Raw genomic sequence first — 13099 nt, forward strand, 5'->3', positions numbered from 1 at the left:
CCCGCCGGGCTCCCCGCCATTTCCTGCAGTCGGGCCCGGGTGGGGTCTCTGGGGAGGGAGCTGCTCGGGGTCGCGCCTGCAGCCCTGCAGGGATGGGCGGTAACGGTGGCCCCGTGCGGGCGGGGGTCGCAGCATCCTAGCTCGGAGCCCTGCATCGGGGGAGGGGGATTCCCGAGGAAACGCAAGGCGGCCACATTACTCCTCCTAGAGCGTTCTTCCAGACTTGGGGGCTCACCCGCCTCGCCTTCCTCCACACCTTAACTTGTAATAAAGAATCACCTAGTGAGTGGCACCCTGTCTCCTGGTTTTCGTTGCCACGACCTTCTGAAGTCTGTGTGATTACCATCTATTTTGCCGTGCTCGCCACAGTCATGCTTGTCCCATCTTCCCATGCCCCGGGGTCTGGCTTTGTGTGCGAAGACCCCCATCCTGCAGTCTAGGCATGGGTGCGGGCGGGAGGGTGGCGGGCGTGGGGTTCCACTCTTAGGTTTGATGCCTCGCCCATCTGCCTGGAGATTAAAATGAGGCGTGACTTCTAAGCGAAACGAACCTGTGTTCCTTTGCATTCCCGAGACCCTCACGGATCGATTCTGCAGCTTGATTTCCGGCGAAAGAGTGGCGAAAGAGTCGGGGCCAGCCACACCCAAGCAAATGCCATGGATTAGATACCACCTGCGTATCTGAGACTTAGAGTTCCGGTTATCCGCTCACTTTCCCTGTCTCAACCTTATTTTACGTTTTCTCTAAATGAACCTTACTTTTCTCTGCGTCAAGGTCACACAGTGGTTGAGCTACAACTGCGGCTACCAACGTTCTATATTCATCTCGTGTACACACTCCTGAGACATGGGAGGATGGGCCTGGGCTCCACCTTAGACATGAAGATTCTGGGGGTGGGACTCTGAAATCTGCACTTTAACTAGCTCTCTTGGCAAATTTTAGTGGGCTTAAGTTCGAGAATTACTTCCCTGGGTTATAGCTTATTTGCCCTTTTGCTGGCCTTGTGAGGGGATTTCTTAGAGGAAAAATCTACAAATCCATAAAATTTCATAATAATTTGAAAAACTTTTAAGGCTTTTGATATTAATATCATGTGAAGTATGTTGTGGAGGTCAGTATTTAGGATTATCCAGGTAAGAAACATACTTGAAGAGTTGTGTTTCCTGTGGTGTCCTTATTAACACTTGAATTAGGTGTGTTTGGAAGCTGCCACCACCACCAAGACCCATTTGTTGATTCACTGGTGACATAGCATGATGTCATGGATTAGATAGGAGCTTAGCATCTAAACCAGGGACAATCTAGTTTTGGGACTGAAGTCTATGTAATTTTGAGGGTTCTCTTTAAGAGAACAAATGTAAAATATATTAATTTTGGAAATTTTGCAGAAATGGGACTGAATGTGTGAACTCATTTCCTTTACTTTAATCTTAAAGCCTTGAGCTTTAATCTCTTGAGATAAGAGTCACTTCTGTCCACACTGCAAGTCATACTTAAGTAACTGGGTACTGGATTATGCAGACTGAGGCCTCTCTGGACTTTAGGAGCCCTTTGGGGAATAAAACAGGGATGGGGCTTGAAGGGAAGGTAAATTGAGGTTAAAAGAAAATGATTAGAAGGTACATTATGGAGCTATAGGAAACCTGAGACAACTTGAAATGGAAAGTAAGGGAAGAATGGGGAGATGTAACCAGAAGAAAATATAGTTTGGGGAGGGAAAAAATTGGCTTTCAAAAGCAGGTTTGAAAAAATGTTTTCCTGCAGCTACCTACTTGTGTCCACAGTTTTTCTCTGAGACTTTTTAAGGTGGCGTTTTGCAAACTAATGGACCCCTCCGTGTGTTGCGAATCTGTGATATCTGTATCTGAAATGATTGATGGGTTGGATAAGTCATCTGGCATTGAACATTCAGTCCAAGTTCTAATCATGTCATCTTAGAATTGTGATAAACCATTTCCTCGAGGTAACTCCTATTAAAAAATAACTGTTAATATGTCTTTTTATTAAATTTAAAAAATTTATTAAATTTTTTTGTCATCTAAATTAATGGAATATATTGAAAAGGACTTGGCAGGGGTCAGTGGGAAACAGTTTACGTTTTACTTGATGTTTTGTATGTTGAATTCTTAATGTTATTGGAGAGTCTCAGTCTCCATTTTATTAATATCACAGGCCTTAAGAGCTTTTGGAAAGTATCTGAATTCTAGTAACCTTCTGGGTTTATGTGGGTTTTCTTCAGGGCAGGTAAGTAGACTGCTCTAGGGAGGATGGAGCAGTGCACCTGAGTGAGGGATGTTCTTACGCTCTACTCTGTGACCTTGAAACTTACCTCTCTTGGCTTTAGGTCCTCTGAAGTGTAAAACCTAGTAATGTTTGTGTTAACTATTAAGTCTGTTTTCAGTCTTCATTCTTCTAACTTTTCTTTTTCCTTTATAATGCAAGTGGCCACTTAATAATGTTGCCTGCCTGTAATGATTGATGTTTCTTATGCTACCAGCGTCACCTGGAGGATGGTGCCGGTAAGCTTTAAGAAAAATCTTGTGTATTGGAAACAATGGTGTTACCTCACATCAGTTGAGAAGTATAGTTCCCTTCCTCATCCCATAATTTGAAGAGGAAAGAAACGTTTCTGAGGTGAAATAAAGGAGTGTCTTCATGCTCTCATCTCATACATAGTAGCTTTATATAGAGTGTGATGGAAGAAACATGAAAAATTCTAGAATCCCAGTCCTTTCTCAAGAATACCAATACACGGTCGATTACACAGTTGACAGAGGATGAGGAGAAATGCATTTGTAGGACTTGAAGAATATCTGGAAATCTTAAGTGTGTGAAGGAAAACTGCAGTTGAAGGAAACAAGTCGGAAAGGAAGAGTCACTTGCCCCAACCGGTGGCAAAAGGCTCTTATTCCAACAGCTGTGAGATTAAGGGGAGTGGGGAAACGAGCAGGTGGTACGTAAAAGGAGAGTATGGCTGTGCAGCCTGGGGTGAGATGTTAAAACTTGATGATTTTGAGGTGTACCAAAATTGCAGTTGGTGTGAAGCCTTCAAACCACATTGGTACTAAGTCGGGGGGGGGCGCGGGGGAATATATATGTATGTATGTATGTATGTATACACACACATAACATGCATGCATACACACACACACACACGAATGAGCCCTGTTCCCCACTAACTGGTCATTTGAAATGTAGTTATTGCTTTGTCTTCTGTTGGCTCAGGAAGGAAGAGGTTCTGGATTTTTTTAACAACAGTCTGAATTAAAAGGCACTTCAAGTGGTGAACAGTCTACATAGCTTTGCTGCAATGAAGTGGGAGATGTGACCTCTGTCTTGTTTTGGGGTTTCTGAATTATCCCCAGAAAAGCTCCCACAGTCAAGGAGCCCACCACTCCCTTAAAGAAGCCAAAAATGGTGTTTTCTCATCTTTGGAATTTTATATTAGTGGTAGACTGTGGTGAAATATGGTTTGGGTGGGGGTACCCCAAATGTGTTTTCTATGATGCAATTCATCAGGCTCATGGAATTTGTTTATCTTATTAGGCACTCAGTAAATAGTAGGAATTGTGTACATTCTTGTTCAATCTTTATAACAGCTCTGGGTGGATACTGTTAACTCCATCTTACAAATGAGATTTACAGAGTTTAATTTTCTCATGGTCAAGTTGTAAAGCCAAGATTTGAATTCAATTTAGAGCTCTCACTTTAACTACTGTGTGATAATGTTCCATGAGGTTATGGGGTAATATTTCCAGTATATATTCTGATATATTAGCCATTGTCATAGATGACTAAAATCCAAGCCTTTTACACCAGTGGGTTTACTGAACACATAGTTCTATCTATTAGATAAAAGTTATTTTTACCAAGTTTGATTAGAAACAATCTACTACTTAGGGATCTTAGCTGTAGCAGAGGAGCATAAAAGGCAGAGTCACACATCTGGATTTTGCTTTTTCTCTTGAAGACCAGATTTTTTTTAGGTTATGAAGCAAAGTATTAATTGACTTTGAGTTCCTGCTATGAATTAAATGCAGGACTATGTTAAAGTGTACTTGTGTTATTTTTAAGAACCCAGTACCCTCGGCACCAGTTTGTCCATACTGCCTTTAGTATATTTTATAAGCCCATAGGCTGCAAAATTTCATTCTCTAGGTTGATAAAATTGATAGTGTCCAAATCGAGGCCATGTGTCTTCTGCCCCTCTTCCTCGCTGCCATGGCATTCTCTTTGGTGGTGATTGTTGGCACTTCCCTGAATCAGAACCTAGCACAGCTTCTGAAGCCTTCGGGGCCTGGTTCCTCCAGGGAGTAGTAATGCCATTCAAATGGGGTTGTATTTAATCCCTGCCAGTGCCTACAAAAATGTTCAAGAACAAGATACAAGCAGTCTCTTAACAATAACAATATAAGAGTAGCTGTTTGTTTGTTTTTTTCTTTTTTTTTTTCACTAATATTATGCTTAGAGTGGATATTAACTACCTGAACTCAGCTACTCTGAACTTGTAGCAGCCTCACCTTGGTGAAGACAGGGTGTGGTCTTTCCAGGCCTGGGCAAGTGACAACTGATGGCTGGGTGCTCTGCCAGTTTGGGACCAGGCAGAATCCTTACTTTCAGGGCTTTGACTTGGTAAAGAGTCAGCCAGAAAAGCTTTCATCCCTCTAGCTCAGCTTTTAAAAAAATTTTAAAGCATGTACAGGGTTCAGCCAAAAACGCTTAAAAGATTTTATGATGTGGTTATGTTTTCCTAATTGTTCATGAGAATCATTTTCTTCTGTTATAAACTCTAATATCAAAAGCAAGTTTGTCGGTAGTGTATGGGTAACTCTAAAAGATGGGGTGGTAGTATGTGAAGGTCGCTATGAAGGATGCGAGCGCTGATCAGGAGAATTAACTACCCCAGCTGTGGCCTGGCAGCTCAGGGGTGGCATTTTTGTTTGCTCAGTATTACTTTTGAGGCTGGATGTTTCCCAGATTAAGCACTTTAAGTTTTCCCAAATAGTCCCTGTGCTATTTTTGGCAGTGGATCTATTTTTACTCACATACACATAGTTTTTTGCCTTGTGAGTTAGTGGGAGGGAGGCCCTTAGGGATTTTTGAGTAAGCGAATGGTGTCATAGGAAGATAAATGAAGTCGAAGGAGACCAGGGTATTCGTGACTTTTAGTAATGTGTAGGTCGAAGCAGAGAAAACGGGTGAAATGAATGCCCCGGGGTTGGGAGTTGGTGTAGCCAGATACTATGTGGTAAGGACACCAGTCGAATGGCTGACAAGGAGCCCAGTCCTTAAAATGGAGAGAAGAAAGGTCCATCAATGTAAGGTTTTCAGGAAGAGTGTAAGTAGGATTAAATTGGGTGAGGAGATTGGCAGGAGAACAAGAAGGCAGAGAGGCTGTGAGCAAAGGTGAGGGGAGCCCCTTACAGTTGGTGCCGCCTCGGGAAGACTTAGAGCCTGGAATGGCTGCATGAGGGCAGCTGATGGGGGAGGAGCGGGGAATGAGAACATTGAAACTAGCATTGGAGTAGGAAGAAGGTTGAGAACTATTGTCTAGGTTTCTTCAGTAGATTCTGTGTCTCGTCTTTGCTTCATGCTCCTAATTAGAAACCACCTGGAAACTTATGATTGTAGAGATGCAATAAATCATCTCCATAGACTCTTCAGATGATCACCTTGCTGGTTTGTTTAGTGTCACTGGTTCAGACTAGTAATTAGTGCTTCCCTTTTCATTGCACTTCATTGCCTCCCAGTGTCTGCTTCTCTTAGTGTAGGACCAAGCTTTTTTTAGACCTCCTGGCTCCAGTATTTTGGAATCTGAAGTATTGGGAACTGGTGCTGATATTAATGAACGTTGTTCACAGTAAGTATCACCAGTCAACACTTGCTGTAAATCTTTTTTGTTTTAATAGGCCATTTAATTTCCCTTCAGTCTATAATTTTCCAGTCTGGGAGAACTCCCAGTGTTTTTCAGGTATTCGATCAAGTAATAAAAACTATCTTCATTCCGTAATTTCCCTTCGTTAACTGAATTGTAACCCAGGAGAATTAAAAAATACTATATTTAAACATATCCAGTTATTTCCTAGTTAGGCCCTGGCTGGGCTTCTAAGAACAATGCTTGCTTAGTAATGTTAGTCACCCTCAGCTGATGCTGATAGTGATTCATTCAGACTGGCAGGCAACCAGATGATTGTTACATAAACATGAATACTAGTAAATGGTTTTACTTGTGGAGGTGTCACAGTATTGCCCAGCAGCCTTTTTGGGCAGTTTATTCTGATGGAGAAAGGGATATGCTACTTGAATTCCTGAAACCCACAGATAAACCCAAATTTAATTTGTTAATAGAATCAATTTCATGCCTTAACCACACCTTTTATTGTTGCTCAGGAAAAATAGAATCCTAGAATCTTGGAGCTGAAAAAGTCCTTGGAGATCATTTAGTCTGATTCCCCTCATTTTTTGATGCCCAGAAAGATTGTGATTCATTCAGGATCACTCAGCTAGCTCAGGCTGAACTCCAGATGTCTTAGGGTTTTTTTTTGTTTTTTTTTTTTTTCAAGTAATGATACTGCCCCCGGTACACAAACATCCTGTGTGATGTGTATGTGGATTTCAGATATGCACTCATTTTTAATGATGCGTTCTCGGGAGTTACCATGGTGTATCTTTGCTGCAATCTAACACAAGCAGTTTTATTAGTCACAGGGTGAAGTAAGTATATGGTGGCTCCTTACGGATACATTTGCATTTTAATGTCAAGTGATCTTAGTCATATTTACTTAATGCAAGATCTCAGGAGCTCTCCAAATTTTGTTCTTGTTTCATGTTTTGTCTTATTGACTAATGCCTTAGAAAAGTGAGTCATTCTAGATAGAGGAATTAAGCATTGAGACTTGTCAGTATTTGGGATACAATTTTGATTTATAAAGGTTGATTTCTTAAAAGCCCAAAATATCAAACAAATATCTACAAAGACTATTGCCACTAAACAAATGAGTGTTTAAAGGGACTCACTGGAAGAGAAAAAATACTGGGCTTACATGTCTTCAACTGGATGAGAAGAGCATGGGTTGTGGATTGTAGAGAGGAGATTGGCAAAATATAGGTCACAGATGTGGATCGGGTGAGACCACTTGTGTCTGTGGATGGGGGACAAGGAACCTGGCTTGCAGGCAGTCCCCTTGGGGGCGAGGGGAGGCAGTTTGTAGCCAAAGACCACACTGAAGAAAGAATCGGGGTTGGACTGATTGAGTAGACAAAGGAGGAGAGACAGTCTAGGGCTAAGGATGTGCAGCAAGAGTTGGGGGATTGTGGACAGGGAAATGGGGAAATTAGAAGAAGGAGCTAGTATTTTTGTCTGGGGTTTATTGCACTGGGTGGTGGTAGACAATTGCTTGTTTCACTTTTTAAGAACTTGGCACAGTTTCCTAATTTTAAACCTAATGATTACATTTGTTATGTTCTTGAACTACTAATTTTTCAAATAAACTTATTTTTAAAATTTAGATTCTCCATTGCTCAGTTTTCTCAATTCATATTAGACATGTCTATTTTATTATGCTCTTAATAACTTTCTCCATTAAACTTGACTTTTCCCCCTTCATTGGAGGAGGTTCTGTCCTATAGTTTGATTTATAGTAATTCCTTTTTTTGTTGAGTGTGTTATGATTTTCTAAGTGCTTTTTTTTTTTTTTTTTAATTAAAGATCTTTACTGGTAGGTCATATAATTAAAGAATCCCCCTACTTTATAGAAGATAACAGGCCAATTTAGCAGGTTATTGGCTTTGCTGGGGTCCAGACCAAGGTTTTCTGATTCCAAGTCTATTAGTTTCCTAGGGTTGCCCATAAAAGTGCCACAAACTGGGTGGTTTAGAACAACAGAAATTTGATTTATCACAATTTGGAAGACTAGAAATTTTAAGATCACGATGCTGGTAGGGTTGCGCTGTGAAGGCTCTAGAGACAAATCCTTCTCTCTCAGCTCTGGTGGCTCCTGGTAATCCTGAGCGTTCCTCGGCTTGTAGACACTTCACTTCAGTCTCTGCCTCCATCACACGGTGTTCTCCCTGTGTGTGTGTCTAGGTGTCTCCGAATCTCCTTATCAGGGCAGCAGTCATTGGGTTTAGGATCCACCCTAACGCAGTTTGACTTCATTTAACTTGAGTACATCTGCAGAAGCCCTATTTCTAAATAAGGTGGCATAACCAGGTACTAGGGCTTAGGACTTCATTGCAACTTTGGGGAACACAGGTCAGCACAACAAAGTCCATTGCTGGCTCACTTGGAGGTAGCATCATGGAGAACTAACTTGTGAACTTTAACATTGCCAGTTAAAATAATTAGTGCTTCCATCCTTAATGGCCAGTCAGGGTTTCTTGTCAGGTAGGTCAGAATAAAGCTTGCTGCTGAGTAGCTATGCTCTTTTTCAGCAGAGGCCAGGGGCACTTTATTGTCACTAATGTATCCGTTTTGGCTTGGGGAGGGCTGGTGGCCCAGTGGGAGTCCATGTGTAACCACACAGGCTGAAACTCTGGCCTGGCGGCTAGATCTCTGTAGTCTTTGATCTCATCTGTGAAGCTCTTTTCTGTTAATAGGTATTTGAGGGAAGTGTGATTGGTTCTTTCTAGAATATAAAACTGACAGTAGAATCTGGAACAAACTTCTAGTCTGTAATTTTTGAACATTTGACAAAGGAATCATGACCTTATTGTTGAGTATCTTTTGCAGAATACCTGAACTTTGGGGCTTTTTAACCTGCCATTATGTACCATCACCTCATCTTTCTATGATTACCTCTATTCCCATACCCCTACCCAGATGAAGGCAGCATCTTACAAGGCCTGAATTCTAAATTGCTCAAAGCCCTTATCAGTTAATATTTTGAATGTCTTCTGTTAGACTAGCCTTCTTTCAAATAGGAGCCACATCTGATTGGTTTTTCTCCAGTGTGGCTTGTCCATGATCCTGCTTTTGAGGATTGTCGATTAGGTTGAAGGGCAGATTTCTTTTCAAGATTTTTGAACTTGGATCTCAGTGTTTATCTTTCTGGGATTTTGCAGGTGACAGAACTCAATGAACCTCTCTCCAACGAAGATCGAAACCTCCTCTCCGTTGCCTATAAGAATGTGGTTGGTGCCAGGCGGTCTTCCTGGAGGGTCATCAGCAGCATTGAGCAGAAAACCATGGCTGATGGAAACGAAAAGAAGTTGGAGAAGGTTAAAGCTTATCGGGAGAAGATTGAGAAGGAGCTGGAAACAGTATGCAACGATGTCCTGGCTCTGCTCGACAAGTTCCTCATCAAGAACTGCAATGATTTCCAGTACGAGAGCAAGGTATTTTATCTGAAAATGAAAGGCGATTACTACCGCTACTTGGCAGAGGTAGCTTCTGGGGAGAAGAAAAACAGTGTGGTCGAAGCTTCTGAGGCGGCCTACAAGGAAGCCTTTGAAATTAGCAAAGAGCACATGCAGCCAACGCACCCCATCCGGCTGGGCCTGGCCCTCAACTTCTCCGTGTTCTACTACGAGATCCAGAATGCACCCGAGCAGGCCTGCCTCTTAGCCAAACAAGCCTTCGATGATGCCATAGCCGAGCTGGACACACTAAATGAGGATTCCTATAAGGACTCCACGCTCATCATGCAGTTACTGCGAGACAACCTTACCCTCTGGACGAGCGACCAGCAGGATGAGGAAGCAGGAGAAGGCAACTGAAGAGCCTTTGGGTCCCTGGTCCTTCCTTCACCCACCACCCCCATCATCACCAATTCTTCCTTGCCACAATCACTAAATACCTAGTGCTAAACCTATCTGTATTGGCAGCACAGCTACTCAGATCTGCTCTCCTGCCCCCTGGGAAGCAGTTTCAGATATATCTTCATGGGCATTGCTGGATTGATAGTTGCTTTGAGCCCACAGGAGCTCCCTTTTCGAATTGTGCAGACAAGTGTGTTCTGAATGAGGCATCTTACCATGCCTGTTGATCTATGTGAAATCCAGGCAAAAGCAATGGTGAAGTTTAGAAAGAATTAGCCAAAACAGGCTACAATGATATTTAAATGATCCATTTAAAATGAGCTGATAGTGTTTTGTTAAGCAGTACATCTTGTGCATGCAAAAATGAATTCACCCCTCCCACCTCTTTCTTCAGCTATGGAAAACTGTTAAGGGAAGCTGATACAAAGAGACCACTTGCTCCTTTCCATCAGCTTTATAATAAACTGTTTAAAGTGAGGTTTCAGTAGCGCCTTGTTTTGCCTCTTTAAATTATGATGTGCCCAAATTTTTTCAGTGCAATGCATCTAAAGTTTTGATACCTGTAACTTTTTTTTTTGGTTGCAATTGTTTTAAGAATCATGGATTTATTTTTTGTAACTCTTTGGCTATTGTCCTTGTGTATTCTGACAGCACCATGTGTATCAGCCCATATCAATCAAGATGGGTGATTATGAAATGCCAGACTTCTAAATTAAATGTTTTGGAATTCAGTGGGTAAATAAATGCTGCTTCGGGGATATTATCTCTACGTGTATGGTCTTCATTCCCCCCCTCATCCCCTCTCTCAATGGACTATATAACGTGTCACCGTTTTAAATCCTGGTTTGAGTCTCAAACATCGAAGTATGTTACAGTAAGTTTTCTTGCCCTCTGATTCCATTACGCATATTACAATAGACACAGACTCGTGAAATTTAAATAATTTTCTGTGAACTCAGCCAGCAAAGCCTCTTTTATCCACTCTTCCTGATAACTGGTATTTATGCAAGAGCCAAGTGGATCAAAATGCTGTCTTCCGTAGTACAGCACCTTTGTGAAAGGTCAGGTCTGTTTAACTTGGGAGGGTGTTGCTTGACCCACTCTCCTGGAGTATTGGTTGATATTTAACAGTCAAGGTAAATACTGAGCTCACATGCGTCCTCAAATTTTCTTAATATTCTTTCCATGTTAGATGTAATAAAATGTTGATTTAGGGGCACGACTTTGATCTCTGAAATAATCTTTACTGATCATTAAGAAAGCTTTGAGTATCCTTTAATACAGAAAAACAAACCGTGTTTCAAAAAGAAAAAGGCCTAACCCTTTAAGCACTCCCCGTCTTGCCTGCACCCCAAAGCTTCTCTTGAGGGTCAGCATCATCAGTTGGACTCTCCTCAGGTCATCTCGCCCCCAGTCCCCTACAGTTCTTACCACCTCCAGCGGAGTGCCCAAGACCAAACATGCTTTATAAGTGGATTGGTTCAGTTACAGAAATCTTAAACACCTTGTTCTTGACTGAAGCTTGACACTAGCCTGGTGAGAATGGCCATGACCCAGTTTCTGTCCTTGATCTTACATTATGGTGGAGCACAGAACTTTCAAGCATGGTAGTTTAACCTATTTTCTCATTCTGAAGTAGAGGTATGGTCCATGTGTTAAATACTCCTTAGGGAGCCTGTTTCAAGTTGACCTGATTGCCAAAATGGTTACTGATTTTCATTTCAATTAGTAGGTCAGGTATTTTAAAGCTACAAGCTCTATGTGGCCAACACTTGGCTTTGATAAATATATGTAGACATTAAAACTTCTTATTTGAAATGCCTTTCACAGGAAGGGCTTTAGGGAAAGCACATATTCAATTTACAACTGTCTTGTGAAAGGTTTTGTCCCCACTGTATAGATAAGGAAGCTGAGGAACAAGAGTTGTGGACCTCTGGAATTCATGCAGCTTGAAAGAAAGCCACAGGATGGCTTCCGCCCAAGACTTCTAATTCAGAGTTCTGACTGCTCTCTTGGACTTGAGCAGTGCCATGCAGCCAAGGCTCCAGGCAACTTTGACAAGCCACACAATCTTTTGAGGCTCAAGTCTCTCATTTTGTAAGGATTTGGAATATAAGTGTTAATTCAACTCAAAGTACTCTGTGTAAGGCATCCTCCGGTCTGGGAAGGGGTGTAGGGAGGTATGGGTACAATGTGTGATAAATAGGGTTCTCAGGACGTAAGAGGGAGCTATAAATTACATGTTGCATAAAGCTGGGAGGCTTCTCTATGCGTGATCTCAATGGTTTACTTCCAGTTCTGCACGCTCTTATGTTTTAAAACTTGACAAGATAAAATTTACGGAATAAAATGGGTTCATTTCAGATTTATTGCAGGGGAAACGAGTCCAGAGAAATAAAATGGCTTTTCCAGATTAACACTGCAAAGACAGTGATACAACTTAGACTAACATTCAGTTCCCCTAAATCCTTGTTCATGGTTTTTTTCACTGTGCCACACTCTTAGGATTGAGATGAAAACAAAAACATACGGGACACATCCCATTCTGGGGACACTTCCAATGCTTTTAATGTTTTTCACCTAGAGTTGAAGGAATTATACTTGGAAAAGGATGTTTAAATTTATTGGGGTTATTGCTTCAGATTTTCAGTAAATCCTCACACCCTGCTCGAAAGTGCATTTGTTTGAGTTGGAGGAAAGGGTTGGTAGGATTCTTGATAATGGAGCTATTGTCCGGTAAATACTTGGCCGTCTTAAATCACTTGAGATGTGGGAGCCTAGGATGCCTGTTGGCTCTTTAAACTAGTTCCAACTGTCAGGCCCAGCACACCCTCCTCTTAAACGCCCTTCAGGCTGTCTGCCATTCGGACTGAGAGTCCTCCATTCTCCGTTGTCTGTTCTCTGTTCTCCGCAGATGCTCCAACTATCTGGCAAGCACAAACACCGATTCACAGCTGGGTGGGAACTAACACATCTTCCATTATAAAATCCAGTTGTTAGGCTAATGAAAACCATTTCAAATACCTCCCGTGTCCTGGGCACTTTAGGTGCATGGTCTGAATCTTTACAGCAACCCTGGAAGGTAGGAATGAAAATCTTTTTAACAGATAAGGACATCAGGTATTGAGTGGGATTGAGGTACATAGCTAGGAAGAGGTAATGCTGAGATAAAAACGGGCTGTCCCAATTCAAGGCTTTTTCCACTGCACCATGGGTTTTTTGATCCCCACCTGGAAAAAAGGAGTCCTAGAAAAGTTATAACAATAGCTAGGCCCTCTCTGCCCATCTAGTCTCTATCCTTTCTTCTCCAACCTATAGGACAGTCTACCCAAATCAAATC

The 13099-nt window shown here is 41.9% G+C and overlaps 1 protein-coding gene across 1 annotated transcript; it reads left to right on the forward strand.

The window, feature by feature from the left end:
- Positions 1-7932: 7932 nt before the first annotated feature.
- Positions 7933-10522, forward strand: YWHAH (tyrosine 3-monooxygenase/tryptophan 5-monooxygenase activation protein eta). Its single transcript, XM_025047865.1, has 2 exons — positions 7933-8000; positions 9000-10522. Exons 1-2 carry the CDS (start codon positions 7933-7935, stop codon positions 9715-9717), a joined length of 786 nt encoding a protein of 261 aa, XP_024903633.1. The 3' UTR covers positions 9718-10522.
- The last annotated feature ends 2577 nt before the right edge of the window (positions 10523-13099 follow it).

The sequence above is a fragment of the Pteropus alecto genome, unplaced genomic scaffold (assembly GCF_000325575.1).
Source record: "Pteropus alecto unplaced genomic scaffold, ASM32557v1 scaffold190, whole genome shotgun sequence".
NCBI lineage: Eukaryota > Metazoa > Chordata > Mammalia > Chiroptera > Pteropodidae > Pteropus > Pteropus alecto.